The sequence below is a fragment of the Euwallacea similis genome, chromosome 20, assembly GCF_039881205.1.
Source record: "Euwallacea similis isolate ESF13 chromosome 20, ESF131.1, whole genome shotgun sequence".
In the NCBI taxonomy this organism is placed as follows: domain Eukaryota; kingdom Metazoa; phylum Arthropoda; class Insecta; order Coleoptera; family Curculionidae; genus Euwallacea; species Euwallacea similis.
This window is the reverse complement of record NC_089628.1, coordinates 1,173,071-1,190,363: the sequence shown is the minus strand read 5'-3', so window position 1 is coordinate 1,190,363 and position 17,293 is coordinate 1,173,071. Positions and strand designations below refer to the sequence as shown.

Here is a 17,293-nt window from a genome sequence, read left to right as displayed (position 1 = left end):
AAAAAATATATAACTTCCTGAGCCGTAAATACTCAAGGCAGGAGTCAAATATTGACGAAATAGGAAATGACAATATGGCACCGTTCTTTTGTTTTCTTAAAAGCATTATGGCGCCATGTTGTGACGCAAGTTGTTGGCTCTACAGTGAGAGTTATGCAATAGGACCAAAGTGCCTTGTAGGATTTCTTCCTATTCTCATCTTTTTTCGATTCTTCCTCTCATGAAATTAATTCGGGTTAAAACAACTTTTTTTATGAAATCAGGTCAACTGAGTTTACTCATGAATTTACGAATTGTTAATTTTTTGAACCGTTATTATATAATAAGATAAATACTAAAACCTAACTAACTTGATTGAGAAATCGTTTCGTGGCTTACCCAAGCTAAACTGCATATTTCGACCACTTTCACGTGTGGGGGAAAATACCTAAAAGTAGACATTTCCGTTGTGTCCCACTTTTGACTACTTTTCGCTCTATGCGACGACGACCTCGCACCTGTATGAGTCACGGAGTGACTTATAGGGAAATAGCAATGACGCACCGTTCTTTTGTTTTCTCGAAAAGTTCAAGGTCTCAATTTTGGGCTCCTAAGGGTTATGCAGTGTTGCCAGACTTCGTTGGATTTCTGCTAGTGTTCTAGTTTACACTGTTTTATATTTTCATGTTTGCAAACGAAATGAGAATGAATTACGAGTGTTGATCAGTGGTAGACCAAAATGGTCAAATAATAGATTGTTTAATTTTTTTCGATATTATATGCATTTTGCTTGAGGTTATTTAGAACCAGCATCCCTAGATGTCACTTTGGCCAATTGAGTTTTAAGTAAACGGCAAAATTCAATAATCCTAAAATCATCAAATCGATATTCCCAACTTTGCAAACTGTCTCGTCACCTTGGCAATTTGAAACTTCCGCAGTAATATTTCGTCGTGAAATCCGAGCCCCATGAGCAATCTTCCTTCGACGACTCAACATTATTTCCGCTCTAATTGTTTATTGAGCTTTAATCGATCATCGAGTCGAAGCTTTAATAGCCGAATGCGTAATTCAAACTCCTGGCCATTACCTTTGCTGTTGAAAAGCTCTTATCGTCCCTAAACTCCCTTTGGGCCATACGGAAAACGGCAATATTTAAATTCTAAATGCAAATAAAACTCGCAAAAGGCTCTAAATTTCATCCGGTTTCCAGATCGAGAGGTAGAGACCGAAAAGGATTAAAACGAATGTCGTCCACTTCAGGGAAATTTATTTGCCTTGTGGAAGAAAAATGGAAATTAAAGTGCCTAAATAAATGGTAACGCAAAGTCAATTAACTTGATTATATCAAATCTTTATTTGCTTGCATCAAGACTATTCTTGTTTAATTTACAGACTTTACATCCTGTCTAGCGCAAGTTAACCGCTGAGTTGAGATCGTAAGCGAAGTTTGGCCCAAGTTCTCCGCGAAGTTTATGGGGCAAATTAAACTCCTGAGAGTCGTTTAATTTGAACATCATTAATTGATGTTGTCAATCAATTGATCCTGCTACCCTTTGAGTTTTCTCAAATTGAATCACCTGAGCAATTCACACATAGGACTCACGTAATTCGTGATTGTAAAAACGCCGGCCCAAGTGCCAAAAAACGTGATTATATCACAATAGCCTTACCTGTTCACACAAAATCCCTTCAGCTCGACGGAAAAGGGATAATATGATAATATTTGTGTTTGGAATGCAAATAAAATCCCCACGAACTTATATTTTCCAGTTTTTAGGAAGTTTTGAAGATGAGTTGGGTCAAAGTTGGGTCAAGTGGAAAGCGGATTAAAACACCACTATCTGTGTGCTTTATACCAATTTATTTCGAATGGGTTTCGCTTTGTGGATCAAGCATCTTAAGCTGGAGAGAAGTAAAATATGGGGTCCGTTAAAATTTTCCAGGAAATGTAGTGCTTAAGTTTGTTTATGTAGGTTCGTGCTTACAACGTATCAGTTTTAGGTTTATTACTGGAATAAAAGTTGATAACGTCCTATTTTCTGGTGTGTCGTAGAAGGCCGAAATTAGTGTTTTATGCTTTATCACCCAGATATAATGGGCGAAAAACTCGCTTTCCCGTATAAATAAGGGATAGGGATCACAAATCCATTATCTATAATATTCTTTCGCTGAGCGCATAAATCAAATCGTTTCGAAACTTATTGCAAGTAATGCAATCCAATAAATTTCAGCCCACCAATGCTCTTATCTTTTAAAGCCTTAAAGAAATTGCTGATTTCGACCCCATTCACCAAATATACACATTAAAGTCACCGAACGATGGAGAAAACATTGAAAAACTCATTGCTGATGCGAAGATTGATTCTTCGGGAAAAGGGTGCCACTCGGCAGTTTTAAAAAATAGGACAAAATGAAATAATAATCATGCAATGATCTCTGTTTGAATCACTGGATCGGACTGTTTGATTGCCTCTATTGTGCCTTTTCCATTGTGCTGTCCTGTTTTGATACAAAGCAATCAGACCTCAGAACCGGGTTGTCAGTCTGTAATTGGCGCATCAAATCGCTGGAAAATTGCCACAGAAAATTATCCCTTAAAAAAAGGGATTATGCGGAGGATTATTAATTTCACCCTAAATCGATTTTGCATGCGTGGGTCTAAATATAGTCCCCCAGGGTGATTTTAATGACCTCCACAAAACAATACAAAAACACAGCGATAAAGGCTATCTTTTGGGACACCAAAATTGGGAAATGTACGAATAATTCGGAAAAAAAACTGTAAAATTAATTGAGTAAACTTGATCATTTAGAAGCCTCGAGAAAGGGTCCCTATTATTGCTTCCATTTCTCCCTAATAAACATTGTTAAGTCCGCCTTCCCTAAAAGGATTTATTTCCATGTAAACATGCCGTCAAATTTACGGAAAGTATTTCAACTTTAGTGTTTTCGAATGGTTTCGGATGTCCTCGTTTCTCTTTCTGGTAAATTTGGCTGATGTGTGAGGGAAAGTATCACGGGATTTCTCTTTAGGGATTGTCGGTGTCCATCAACTTGATACATCATTGTAGCTGGAAAAGTTCCACTGGGAATAGGAGGTTTTGTAAGAAGATTCTCATGTACTTTACCTTAGAGGACGTTAAAATTACATTATGGCCATGATTGATTAAACAAGACATAACGTTTTAGATCCTTTTTGGCACTAATAATGAAGTATCAGCCTTACGGGTTTAAAGAAATTGTTGCCACAACGGTGAAGGCAAATAGGTTGGACATTATTAGATTAAATAACAATTCTATGAAATATAGCAAGATTGAACTTTAATGAAATTAAAAACTCTTTATAGCACTCACAAAGACATTCAGGTTAGTTAACTACCCTGACAGACAAATTTATGATTATATCTAAATTGAACTGCCGTAATAGAAAAAAAATTAAATTCATAATTAACTTCAACTACCATTTTCTGATAAATGCGTACACAAATTTTGCTGATGCTAACTCTAATTGATGAGATCGACAAATTTCATAACTAACTTTAATTGGCCAGTTATGTGATAACTAACCGTAACTGATCAAGGAATAATATTGTTAATTTTTTTAATTAACCTGATCTAATTAAATTAAGAACTTTCTGAGTTCATGTCTAACCAAAAACAGCCATCATGCTGATAGGTGCCAACGACCTGAAGTAATGCCTCTGCATCAATAACAATAATTTTTATCAAATACACTTACTTAAAGAGCTAAAATTAAGAGCAAGAGAAAGTGCTTTAAAATCTATTTTCTAATCCCTTGCCTGCCCTATATTGGCAATATCCATCATTAAACGATTAAGTTAACACCAGTAATTAATTTCACTGCAGCATTTTACTTGGTTTGAGCTAAACGTAATTGCCTTTCATTCAGCCAGTTGAATTCCCCCTTGTTTTTTTGTTTTTAGAGTCATTAAAAGTTCCGTTTTTTACAGTGTATCAGAGGAAAAGGCCAAATAAAAAATATTTCGGATAAAGCATATTCAAAAAGTTTTCTTCAAAAGAAGTTGCTTAAAATGGAATTAAATTTCTAGCGTCAATATGCATGTTTGTCGGTTTATAGACTTTATTTTTAGGTCTTTAAGTTGGTTTATGCGGTTGTATCGTAAATTTTTCTTTGCTCAAATTGAAGGGCCCTTAGGAAAATTGTAAATAGACGCTATTAAGCTTGGTTAAACAAATACATGAATATTACACCCAGAGGTAAACACTTACAAATGTTATAGTGCCTGACATTACACACAGTGTGCATGCCAGTTTCTGGATAGAGAAAGTTTAACCCTCTCGGAAGTAGACCTATATGTAGTCATATTTGGAATGTAAAAATTGCTGAACAATCTTTACCAAATTGTCCAGACCTCGATCATAAAAAAATGACAACATGGCATCAGTCTTTTGTTTCACCGTGGAGCAGCATGTCAGCCTTAATATCGTGACGTAATTCACAGACTTTCAAGGGATGTGCTTGTTGCTAAACGTTGATGGCTTTCCTTCTTTTTAATGAAACTCTGTAGCGAGAATAGAGTTGTTTGTTGTTTCCACGAGCACAGACGAAAGGTTTTATACTCTCACATTTCCGTGCTTTCACAGACAAAATTAACAATTGTCAGCAATCTAACTTCTGTTTCTAAAATACTGCCGCTTTAATTAAACTAAGGAAAAGAAATTTTTCATTCAGCTCATTCACTTACGCTATCCGGGACTTCCACAGATGTCTAGAAACCGTTCCCTGAAGTGATCAAACTCTTAATCGGTTCTGTACGAACAAAAATTACTCCGAACGTTTTTAACCTCACACCAACGATTCGGAGCTTTAATTTCCGGATTAACCTGCAGCGAATTTATTGCACCAGGAAATAGACAAAGATTTATCGCAGAAAGATCTTTCAATTTCGTCCCAACTTCGCTAACTGGGTCGCATATTGCTGGCCCCTGGTTTGGTTTAACTTATGGCTTGACTATGAATAAGAGTTTTCTAATATTGCGTCACTCTTGCGGCATTATCATAGCTATTTGAGTCGGTACTTTACCGACTAAAATGAGCATTTTATTCGGATTCAATTTGGGTTGTGCGTGGCTGAATACACATATAAGACGTACGAGGAATAGCTCCACAAAGCCGGCATTAATATTTCATGAAGTTTGCTTGGAAATTTGCATAAAAAACGTCGTCTTTAGGTTTGTCCGCAGTGTTTCCACGAAAAGATTGACGCACGTAAAAAAAAAAATTTGAATTTTGCTACTTTGAACTCTTTCTTGCAAAATATAAGTGAATATCTCCTCGAGTTTCTGCAAATATCTGTCGTGTCATCATTTTATAGCAGTTTTTATACATCTTTATTCAAACAGTACTGTAATTGATACTAAAATGGTCCATATAACTGATTTATTTCTATAACATCAACATTTTCCAGTCTAGAGGGCATCTTACTGGCTTCACTGTTTTTTATCGATTACGACTGCCATCCAAATTTCAGTTTTAAAATATGATTTATAATAAGTTTGGAATTTTTAGCATTTATCGAAGTAAAGACTGCTTTAGGAGCGATTTGCCTATAAATTTCACCAACATATTAAACGGGAATTTATGGGCGGAAAAGATGCAGCGAACATCTCTAGCTGTGTGTGATATCTATCTGTCAAATCTAGCATCGAAGCACGTGAAGTTTAATTGCTATATGCAGTCGCTTGATACGGTCCTGTTTTCTAATAAGTTTTTCTGAAAAATTCACCAAAAGCTCTTCATTATAGTTTTGTGTTTATCCAAAGATGGTGATCATAGCATTATTAGTGTAAGAATCATTGAATCATATGAAGTGAATACTAAAATTATAAAATGCAAATTTACAGGCAAATCTGTTGATAAAAAACTAACCCATTTTTAACAAGTAGCGAAAACTTAATTTCATTTCATTTAAACCTTCGAAGCTTATGCTTCATCCCGATCAAATTCTTAAAAATCCTAATTAGAGTACCTTCGGTTTCTGGATAAATTGGTGAATTAAGGCGGAAATTTCTGGAAATTGCCAATTGCTCCAATTTTTACCCTTTCACTATCAAACCACAGGAATACAAATAATAAAAGAAGGCAGATGATATCACTGACAGATAAAAACAAATCTAGTTGCGGCAAGGAGACACTTAAAATGGACTTGTAGGTATTTGTTTTTGTCGAGCTTATTGATAATTTTGACCTCATAATTGCAACATAAATTTATTACGAATTGATGAAAGTTTGTGCTAAGTTTAAATTACTTAATTTTGCCTTAATAAAATTTAAAATGGCAATTTAAAAGTGTTTTTAATAGGACTATAGAAGACGACAAATAAGCCCTATGAATTTTTCGCTAACAATGTTAAATGCATTAACAAGCAATTCGTCAATTTCCGATTGATGAAGTGAAAGTCCTGTGGATATGTCGTATTTTTTAAACTCCAAGTAATGCAGAAAACAATAGTCATCTTGGTTAATGAATGGTGTATCATTATTGCACCCTTAGGACGAAATAGAAGCAATAATATCTCTGGCATTGTATAAGCAAGGACAAACAATAACCAAAGGCACCTTGGGGAGTTTATATAAGCGAAATTAATCTTGAGAGCAACAGTTACTTACCGTTATGTGAGCTGGCGTAGGAGGCATTAAAAATTTTCGCTCAGAATGAAAACACACAATCCCTCATCAGAGGATAACGTATGAACTAATTCCTTTTTGCTAAACCCTCCTTTGTCCTCTCTCAACATTAATCATCCCCTTTTCTACTTTCGAGAGCTATAATTAGTTAAAAGCCACCCCAAGAAGGAAACGAAGCAAACACGTCGTCTGAAATTAGACTTCAGCAATAGGAATATCGTATTGTTAGAAATAAAATTACCATACATCTCGACAAAATCACAGATGACACAAACCATGGACGTATTTTGGTCATTAAATCTCTCTTAAGGGCTCGTTACGGGAAGTTAAATTATCTTGCGGATTTTATAATACACTTATATGGATTGTAAGGGTCCAGAATATGAATCCAGCTACCTGATAATAGGATCGCTTTTTATTTTCAGGGGCTTTCAGGCTTTATGACGTGGATAACGACGGATTCATCACGAGGGATGAAATGTACAACATCGTCGATGCCATTTATCAGATGGTGGTAAGTATGAAATAATAAAAACAAGTATGGAATTTTTATGAGTTTAGGGTGGAAGTCAATGGGAACAAACATCAGTGCATTATAACCTGTCCGGTCGTTTCCACTGACGCTATCAATTCCGCCCCTTTTGCCAAACAGTTTTGGCAGCAATTTCTATTCAAAGTTTAGACTCTATTCAGCAATTTTATTGATTGGGTTTGAAAATTAATGACTTTTCAAAACGGAAAAGATAACTTATTTACTCAACAAAGTCACCAGTAACGATTTGAACTAGATTTCCCGGCATAACCTCATGATCTTTAATTTTCCTCTGGGTGTTCTATCAAAACATTAACGATTTAAAATTAATAGAATCTATAAATTTATTTCGCACTTCCTTCTGACATATGTATATACAGGGCGTTTCAACTTAGGTGGTTTGACGAGGCATCTCTGTCATTATTGAAGTTGGAGACATACATATTTGAAGCGTTTTTAAAAATTCTGAACTTTGAGCCCCCTGCATATTATCTATCCACCAAGATATCAAGAAAACAGACTTTTTCTCGAAATTTTTATATTTGTGAAGTTATTATCTTTGATGAAGACGTGAAGCACTGGGTGCTTAAATTCTGGCACACTTAAATACTTTGTTTCTATGTCATATATTAACTTAAAAACAAGGAGACATCATCCCCGAATAATGACTGATCGTCCTCTACACACGGCGCCATTTTGCAAATTCACCGCCATTTTTTTAGAGCTTTTATTCAGCGCCATCTACATACAACATCAATCATCAGATAGATTAATGCGTGAACTGTTTTATTTAGGGCCAGCAACCGTCGGAAGACGAAAACACCCCTCAAAAGCGAGTGGACAAGATTTTCGATCAAATGGACAAGAACCACGATGACAGACTGACCCTTGAAGAGTTCAGAGAGGGTTCTAAAGCCGACCCCCGCATTGTGCAGGCGCTGACTTTGGGGCCCGAATAGCATAAGGAAGATGGCATTAGGCCTGATCCAGTATGACGTAGTAACGGTTAGACATAAGGGACTTAGGTTGAGTCAATTTGAGGCGATTCGAGACGTATTAGGGGCTGAATTCCGACTTCTGAGAGTTTTCTTGTGTTGGTGTGGTGCGTTTATTTTAACAAGTTATTTTTAAGTAGATATACATATAGGAAATATATGATAATTTAAATGCCAAAGGATGACTTCGTCTATATTGTGATAAAGAGCCCTTTCGCCACGTTTCGGCTTAAGCGTTGCAAACTAGAAATAGAACGTGAGCGGCAAATGCCACTCTGATTAAGAGATATATATGGATTTCCTACTTGCAAGTCATTGATAAAAGGAATTTAACATGTTTCACTCTGTATGCGTAACTTTCTAGAATTATTTCTAGTTTGCGAAAAGTTTTTATGATATAAAAATTTATTGTTAGTCGCACAGTTTAGGATTAAGACTGCGCATACAGTGGCTTTACTAGATTCTAAGAGTTAAAGATTGCAATAAAATTTAAAAGTATAATGTAAATAAGCGTCGTTGCACGTGCAGTTGCGTATTTTTAAAAGAAAATTTGTGCCACAGGCAAGTTGTTCGGTGTCTGACACCCAATAAAGTTGTCTTCTTCTTGACAAGTAACATAGGAATCAACCTTTCTCTAACAATGCATACAGCACTGTAGCATAAACATGCAGACAATCACTTTTTTATGTTTATGCTACTGACGGACTAAATTATTAAGATATTGCTTAACAGTAGCTTATGCTGTGCTCGTTGAGGAAGTGGTTGTATGAAATTATTGAAGAGAAAATAATTAAAATTAAAAAAAACTCTATATCCCAGGATCTATTGGTGTATAACTTGATATCTGCACCAATAGATGGAGACACAAATCCGCCTCATTTGTAGCGCCATCTATTAATTGCGTATACACCTTCAGATATTTTATGCAGCTGTGACTCCTTAATACCCAATATTAAACATTACCCTACTAGTGTTGTAAAGTACTCATTTCTCCATCTTGCAATTTACTTTCTGTGCGGAAAAGCTGTAAATTTTAGACGTTATTTCCATGCCACGAAAGTAATCAAATAGGGAATTGATTAGGAATTATATTGTAAGCTTCAAGTTCAAAATCTCGTACATGTAGTGCGGTATTATTTAAGCATAATTGTATATATAAATTTGTATATAAATTGGATTATTATTGAAGTTATTATAGTCCCATATATCTATTCTAACCCAGGAAAACAGCAGTTTTATGTACCTTCGGCTGTATAAAATGATGATTCACAACATTCAATAAAACATGTATTCATCGATCCACATACAGCCAGCCATTCATCACCAGTTTCAATAAATTTTAACCGTAAAAATATTAATAAATAATAAAAGAATAAACATCAATCAATAGTACGTTTTCGATTAATTAAAGCTGTACCTTTGGAAGCTGAATAGGAGTATTTTAACAGATTTTTAAGCTTTACGAGGGCCTAAACCAAGTTAACAGATATGAAATAATATATTATACATTAAATACCACCAGTGTCGAGTCAATTAAAACATTCCTCATTGACAAGAAATATATATTTGCACACTGTGTATAATTTTCCTTAAAAGTTAAGTATGTGCTTGCCAACGTTTTATTAAGGCTTTGATGTATTTCATTCACTTTAGAGTCTAGAGCATGTGCTATCCTTTAAGTTCTAACTTTCTGTGATAAGTACAATCATATAACGCAATAACAAAAATGCTGTGTGTCTTAAATTTGTTGATGTTCGTCAATATACAAAGCGGCTCAAAATTCGACAATTAGCGGTCCAAAAACTTGATTAATCAAATAGCTCTGCTTTGGGAGAATTTTGACCCGTATTGTATATTATGTCTGTTAAGTGAATTAAATAAAATTTGTGGTAGTCTTTTCTTTGCTGTTTTCAAGGAGATGCAGGATCTATTTTGTGTTTATTTTGTTACCGATTTAATTCAAAATATGTATTAAGTATAATAAATATGCATTATTGCGTAGACAGCCATATTTTAGAACAGCTAATAAAGTTGGAAATACTAATTGAAAGTGTAATACGTTAAGTTGGTTTTATAATAAATTCAGTGTACAAAAATATGAAACCGAGAAATATTAATAAAAATTTTAACGTTACCTGCAGATTTTTTATTGGGAATTATTATAGGAAGGAAACATTGAAGAGAAGCATTATTTGAATAAAGGTAAGTCCGATGATGATGTAATAAAGTCTATAATTAATGCACTGCCTGAGGAAATTGATTTATAATTCATTCATACTTCAGCAAATTTCACACAATACTACAGTTTTGATAACGACATATCCATAGCTATTGGAAACCATTAATTTTATTTTATAACTGTTCGCAATCAGTTCTGTTATCGTCATTAAAGTCAAGTAAAAGTACTTCCCAAATGTCGATAGTTCAGTAATGATCACGAAAGCGAAAGTATTTGCTCATGGCCATTAGAACCTTGGATGCGTATATACTGTTAACCTTAATTTTAGGCAATTTATTGATTATTTTTCAAGTATATGCAAATTACCTAGTTGTTTATTTTCTATTTTATATGAAGTTAAAACAAATTAATAATGTTTATGCCACATATTTCTTTGCTTCTCTACATGAAGTTTGTCCCTCCATGTAAAAGTCCTTCGCCATATTAGCCAGAACAAAAATTAAGCAGAACCAAGAAAATAAAAAAAAGAGTGTGTTAATGCAAAATAAGAAAAACACATTTAACGTGTATACACACTTATATAATCTGCTTTTCTTTTCGTTGGCTGTTTGATACAGGACCAAACAACCCAGTACAGTTTTTCTCATATAGCTAGAATTACGTCTCAAAATTGTCCACCTTAAGTCTCAAGAAATTTCATCCAATTTAGTTCAGAATCTCAAACTAATTTCATCGTATGAAAACGTATAATTTAATTAATCCTGCCCAGAAGGCCCTTATCGCACTCTTTCATCCCTGCGAATGTCTAAAACGGAAATAATATGCAATTAGCGCGACTGTACACATGAATAAAAGCAGTCCATTAAGTGCCACGAGTAAATATTTACATTATTTTAATTTACATGCTGCTAGCACTCAGATACAAGGCAGTACATGTTATCAGAATGCCGAACACTATTGCAGTATATAGACGTATGTTGCTATTCAAAACTATTATTAACGCGTGAAAATCAGCTGAACGTGTGTGAAACGGAACCTTGTGATCTAGGTGTTGAATTTAATAAATATATGTGCCAATAGCGTAAGTACCTACTTTTCTAAACGAAAATACAAGAAATTGAGAATAAATCAAACTCTCTTGAGAAATGAGAAGCAGTCATGTGCACCTACTTTTAAAATTCAATTGACTTTTACGTGCATTCGATAAATTTAAAATGTGCAATAGATCTCCTAAAGGAAAACGGCAAGAAGTATTACGCTTTATCTTTAGCCCTTCACACTAAAAACCTAAAAATCAATGATCATCGCACGCTGGGGCGGTGGTGGATTGAGCTCGGAAGTTCCTGCGCAAATTGAAGGGGGATGGCTATAATCCACACCCTATAAACTGATATTTTGGGGACGCAAAGGAGGAGTTCTCCTTTAAAAACGAACGAATATACGAACCCCGCAATGTTTATATTCTGCTCTCTCTGGTAAAGTTCAATAGTTATTTACTCCGGAGCTGGGTGTTTACTAATAGAAGCTGAAGGTTGGTAGAATAGTTTATTAAGCTATTAAAAAACAATTCAGTTTGATTTAACCGATTAGTTTGAATTGGGAGATTAAACTCGAGTGCGGGTATACTTTCTTGTCCCTCAAAGTGTGACATAATTTCTGTTTCATTGCAGTTTACGCGCGTGGTCTGGGCATATATTATCTAATCTAACTCTAATGATATCTTCAGTAAACAAAATTACCTGAGGTAACTCAGATAAGTCCTAAATGATGCTGGAGCGTTACTCTTCATGATATTCAAGTTTTAAGGTGAGCGAATCTTTGTGGTCTTATTTAAGATATATGCCTTAGAGAAAACCAGATGTTGGGCACATTCTCCCGGGGTACTTTTCTTATGAAAATTCCTTCAAAGTGCCATAAAGCGTAGATTTTTAAACTAAATTAGAAAGTGTTATTTTTGCAGTTTTTTTAAAATTAATTCGAAATTTTAGTGTTTTATTTTTCTACTCTTTTTGTGTTACTTTGCTTTTATTTAATCTCCCCTAATTATCAGGCTGTTGCTTTAATTACCTCCTACATACTCAATTATAGATGCTTTTCTAGTCCAAATTCATTATCTCATGATGACAAAAACACACTCTGGGGCACTTTACTTAAATGATTACGCACCGTCGAAAAATCTCTGAATGACATCATACAATACACGCAAAGCCTTTTAGGTGAACTTGACCTCTTTACGAGACCCATTACTCCCAGCTTGGCCCATAAACTATAACTAGCCTTCACCGACACCAACCGTGTACCCGATTTTTAAATACTCAAACGAGTTTGGATTTATATTAAACAGCAACCACTGTCTCAGTGCCCACCAGCACGGTGATGGTAGACTTATCCTCTCCATTCTTTACCATTTCTATATATAGACCAGTTATTGATATGTTCCCATGCGTTACAGCCGACAGCCGTGCAATTGCTACTTGACTTTAATGAGTAAACTAGCATAACAAAGTATTTAACAAGAATCGTTGCCGAAGATGACAGAGAAAATCATTCGGGGGCCTCCCGGAAAGAGCCCCAAAATTCTTAAGACTATAGGACAGTTGTTTTTTGAGTTATGTAATAAATATCCGGATAAAGTGTTTCAGGTAAGTTTCCAATTATTCTTCCAGATATTTTAAACTGAGAGTTTTTAACCCATAGATAGAAGCGGATACTGATCAAAGAGAAACATATCTTCAGACCAAACAAAGAGCCGTAAGACTGGCTTGCGCCTTAAAGCGGCATAATTTGGTCCAGCCTGGAGATACCACAATGGTCTGCTCCGAAAACACTATACACAACATAATCCCAATCTTAGCTAGCATTTTTTTGGGCGCAAGTGCCGCTTCCATAGACCCAATGGAAAGCGTGGAAGAAATGGCTGGGGCTCTGTCTTACACTACCCCAAAAATTATTTTCAGCGGTGAGCCTCCAGGTCAATTACTAGAACTTACACATGAAATTTGGAATTTTCAGAACATAAATCCATAAACATGATAATGCAGGCTCGTAAGGAGCTGGAGAAAACTATGGATAAAAGCCATGAGATGAGGCTTTTTATCATTGGGGAAAATACCAAGAACGAAAAAAAAGCTCAGAGGGTGGAGGAGTTTGCCCCGCCTAATCCTAAGGAGGAGAGTGAATTCGAACTTTATCCGGGGGTAAGGAGAAGACGCCCTCAGCCTCAATGAGGGTAAATGCGAGAAATAATTTTAGGACCCCTTTGACACAGCCATCTATGTCTTCACCAGTGGCACGACAAGTCTTCCCAAGCCAGTAGCTTTATCTCATTACGGAGTCCTACATGGGTTTAAGTGTCTAGTAGAGTAAGCCATTAATGAATATTAGTAAAATGAAGATTTTCACGAATTTCTTGCAGTGAAATGGATAATCTAAAACCTGACGTCATGACCCACTTCGCCTCCCTCTACTGGATATCTGCCATCCTGCTGACCGGGGTAACATTGTCCCATGCAGGCACTAAGGTTATAGCCCCCAAAATCCCTGCATCAAATCTCCTGGACATTATCGAGAAATACAAGGTACTAACCCTCACCATCTTCGGATAAGATCAATGTTGCTGAATTTTTTTCATAGATAACATTCGCCTTCATGTCAAACACCTACACCTACGATATAACGAATCTACCCCCGGAAACCATAGCGAAGCACGACACTTCTAGTCTCTATTCAATTATAATAGGTGGTTCTCCAATGGACCCAGCCCAACTAAGGAAAGTGAGAAAGATACTGCCCCATACCAAAGTGACCATAGGATATGGGTCCAGTGAATGTGCTGCAGTGTCTGCCTTCGATTTGCGAGATGTTAAAGCTTACGAGGACAAGATTTTGGCTTCCGGGAAGTTGGTGGCTGATGTAGAAGTTAAGGTAGGAGTTTTATCTATAGGTTGCCCAAAAATGCCCAAATTGTCACCAATCACCAATATGATACTTGAGAATATACGAGGTGACCTACATGTATTGATAATCATATAACTTCTCGCCCTAATTCAAATAAGTAAAACTTCGTTGTTGTTAATTAGATTGTAGATATTGAAAATGGGACCGTGCTGGGCCGCAACGAGACAGGCGAAATACTTGTCCGAAGTCCTTACATGATGAAAGGGTACCATCAAAGCTGCTGTAGCTTCATCAAATCCCCTTTCGACGATGAAGGCTTCCTCAAAACGGGTGATCTTGGCTATTTTGACGATGAGCAATATCTCTTCGTGACAGACAGAGTTAACGACACTTTCAAATACAAGACTTATCAAGTAAGCCCTCTTACCATAGAGCGGGCCTTGCTAACGCATCCAGCAGTGAAGGACGCGGTAGCTTTCAATATTTTTCACGAGATGGATCGGAACCATGCTGCTGCCATTGTAACGTTGAAGTCAAAATTTAACGTTGCTGAAGATGAATTGAGGAAGTATGCTAATGAAAAGTTGTCGGAGAAGAACAAAATTAGGGCTAAAATTTGGATTGTGGAAGAGATACCCTTTAAGACGAGAACCGGGAAAGTGCAGAGGGTGAGAATAAGGGAGCAGTTTAGCAAAAAAATTGGCAATGGGGTTGTTCATTGAATTGGTCGAAATATAGTAGCAATTAAGTTAATTGGCCGCATTCGTGGCAGCGATGAAGAGACTGAAAAATATCGAGGCTTCTTTTTCCTGATAGACGTTTGTATACTGGCAAAGTTTTTAGAACTTCCTTTAGATCTGACAAAACCATTGAAGGTTTGGAAGACTTTTATCTTTAAAGATAAAAACTCACTAGCTTCCTTGGAAAAAAGTTCATATGCGTTTACTTGTTTCTACAAGTTTACATTTTTTACAGGGAAATGTTATTCATATAATTATTGTTGTGTCCTCATTGGAAATATAAGTCAATTTATTAGCTATACCTCATTTTGTTACGGCTAATAGGAATTCAACTTGACCCCTATACACAAGTGATTTGTGAGTGAAACTTTCTCAATTTGCAACTAAGTATGGCAATTCAAGTCCTTGCTGGCATTTATGCTAGCCAAGTATATTCAATCTTAACTTTCAGAAACTGTTCCCGCAATAAACGTTTTTTGATATATTTCCAGCACGTGTTTTTGGGAACTTGTCCAGAAACATCACCCATGCGAATGAATTTTTAAAACTCTGGCATTTTGTGTGAGAAAAACCTATCGAGCGCCATTTGAATTTCAAGCTAATAAAAGTGGTATTTCTTACATTGAAATATTCTCTGCGCTCAGCATGGTGTCTGATCTCTTTTGGACGATCAAAATCAATTCTGCACCATTGCCGATGATCCCTTGCCGTGCACCAAGGAATGCGATGATATGCACTCTTCGGCTTGCCTGGGTATTATCCTAGGGGTAAAAAATTAATGAAGCATAGCACCTCACCGGGCACCTCAATGTTCACCTCGCCAAGAAGTGAACATGGCCGTTTATCGTAGTTTATTTGTCTAGTTTCTTAAGAGCAAAGAGACAGTGAAAATGTTACCTGATTCGAATGGTCATAGTGGCTCGCCAAATACCTTGATATGGTGGCTATCATTAATTATGCTTTGTTTATCTTAAGTTTGGTCTGGTCTCTCAACCAGCACCACACATGTCGCTCTTCTACCTTGAACGTACATTTGGCCCTTTCATCGGACCAAACATATGGGGTACTGCTGACTAAACGCAACGTGCATTGTTGTCGTATGGAGGGAGCGGAGGGTTGAGAGCACCAATCACAGGGCAAGTTTCAAGCACCTCGCTGTTGGAAAACAAAATATTTTGTTTCTCATTTTACGGCGGTGTGGGGGGCGAGGTATGACTCTTACTAAACAATTTCAGTTTTTTTGCATTCCTGTGATTTCGATTGTTTTGATTTACCATCACCTGACAACAAAGTGAAGATCGAAGCGCCCGGTGAGATGCGATGTTTCCCTATGTTTTTACCCTAAATTTACAAATAGATTAATACTTAAAGCTTCGATGCCTATTACTAATTTACATGGTGTTGTTGAAGAAAACCACATCCTCCTTTCGCCCTTCTAGATAAATTCAGTTATCTGGCAACACCTGGCAAAATCTTCGGTTTTAAAACAACCCTTCTCTACCGCAGAAATAATGGGGATGTTGCTCTTAAAATAACTGTTACAACCTTTACGAAACAAGGTTTCTTCTCGCCAATAATCCCTTGCCCCAGCATCAATCCATCGCCATGAAAATACAACTCTTCAATTTGACTCGCCATCACCAGCCGGATTTGTTTCTAAATCCAGAATCTTAATTTTGCAATTATTCAGCACCGTTCGCGCTGAAGATGGCTTCGCCAGGGCCTTACTGCAACCACACTCACCTCTGCCTCATTAGCCATAAACCACCCAATTTTACCTGTAATTTGAAGATGATGCGGCTGCAAATCCTGCCTCAGCGATGCAGTACACTTACAGAAACTTAACGTTAGGCAAAGCCTTTCGTATTTACCATAAATGTTTTTTGAAGGTGTTAGCCGCTCCTATCAATGCGTATTTAAGACAACTGTGATTAAAGTCCTATTAATGGAAACCTTAGTGAAAACCTACCATTAGTTCAAGCGTCACTGCTTAAGATTTGGGTTACCCGTAAGCCTAAGAGCAAGCTCACTCCCCAATATCGCAACATCAGTAGCAAAGTCGTGGGCCATCATGCAAGCAATGCATTCATTGAATGAAGGGGCTATAATCCTCGTTATTCCGTACTCTAAAGAGGTTTAAAACCTTTATGGTTTGGATGATCCATAAGAGAGGAATAAAGGAAATTATTTTGGGGGGGTCTTGAAGATTTCCACGAAGTTGAGGCTCCGCAAGTAACAGTGGGTCAGTAGTGAGTTACATTTTTTATTATCAAGCTTACATATATGTGCTGACATTAC

General features: G+C 36.4%; 2 protein-coding genes and 1 pseudogene across 3 annotated transcripts in view; 2 read left to right on the top strand and 1 right to left on the bottom strand.

Annotated features, from left to right (window-relative positions):
• The window catches only part of LOC136415549 (frequenin-2), a 42,805-nt gene extending 32,492 nt beyond the window's left edge, over window positions 1-10,313 (top strand). Inside the window, exons 6-7 of the mRNA XM_066400180.1 lie at window positions 7,078-7,166; window positions 7,979-10,313. Of these exons, the coding sequence (XP_066256277.1) occupies window positions 7,078-7,166; window positions 7,979-8,143 (254 nt within the window). The 3' untranslated portion in view covers window positions 8,144-10,313. The remainder of the gene's footprint in view (window positions 1-7,077; window positions 7,167-7,978) is intronic.
• Window positions 10,314-11,652: 1,339 nt separating this feature from the next.
• LOC136415483 (uncharacterized) lies at window positions 11,653-15,212 on the top strand. 2 transcript variants are annotated; one of them, XM_066400066.1, is made up of 9 exons: window positions 11,653-11,889; window positions 12,029-12,164; window positions 12,811-13,000; window positions 13,056-13,317; window positions 13,371-13,555; window positions 13,611-13,720; window positions 13,774-13,936; window positions 13,992-14,282; window positions 14,438-15,212. In XM_066400066.1, exons 3-9 carry the CDS (start codon window positions 12,890-12,892, stop codon window positions 14,975-14,977), a joined length of 1,662 nt encoding a protein of 553 aa, XP_066256163.1. In that variant the 5' UTR covers window positions 11,653-11,889; window positions 12,029-12,164; window positions 12,811-12,889; the 3' UTR covers window positions 14,978-15,212. The 2 variants fall into 2 exon arrangements, with proteins under 2 accessions (XP_066256163.1, XP_066256164.1); XM_066400067.1 differs by lacking the exon at window positions 12,029-12,164 and having other exon boundaries at window positions 11,654-11,889.
• A 1,174-nt stretch (window positions 15,213-16,386) lies between these two features.
• LOC136415579 (uncharacterized) lies at window positions 16,387-17,290 on the bottom strand (annotated as a pseudogene).
• Between the last annotated feature and the right edge of the window lie 3 nt (window positions 17,291-17,293).

What these genes read in the sequence shown, in the direction of transcription:
- LOC136415483 (XM_066400066.1), top strand. Translation starts at nt 12,890, where the DNA reads ATGACAGAGAAAATCATTCGGGGGCCTCCCGGAAAGAGCCCCAAAATT. An exon ending in CCCAAAAATTATTTTCAGCG is followed by an intron (nt 13,318 to 13,370) that starts GTGAGCCTCCAG and finishes TGGAATTTTCAG; the next exon opens with AACATAAATCCATAAACATG. An exon ending in GGGTTTAAGTGTCTAGTAGA is followed by an intron (nt 13,721 to 13,773) that starts GTAAGCCATTAA and finishes AATTTCTTGCAG; the next exon opens with TGAAATGGATAATCTAAAAC.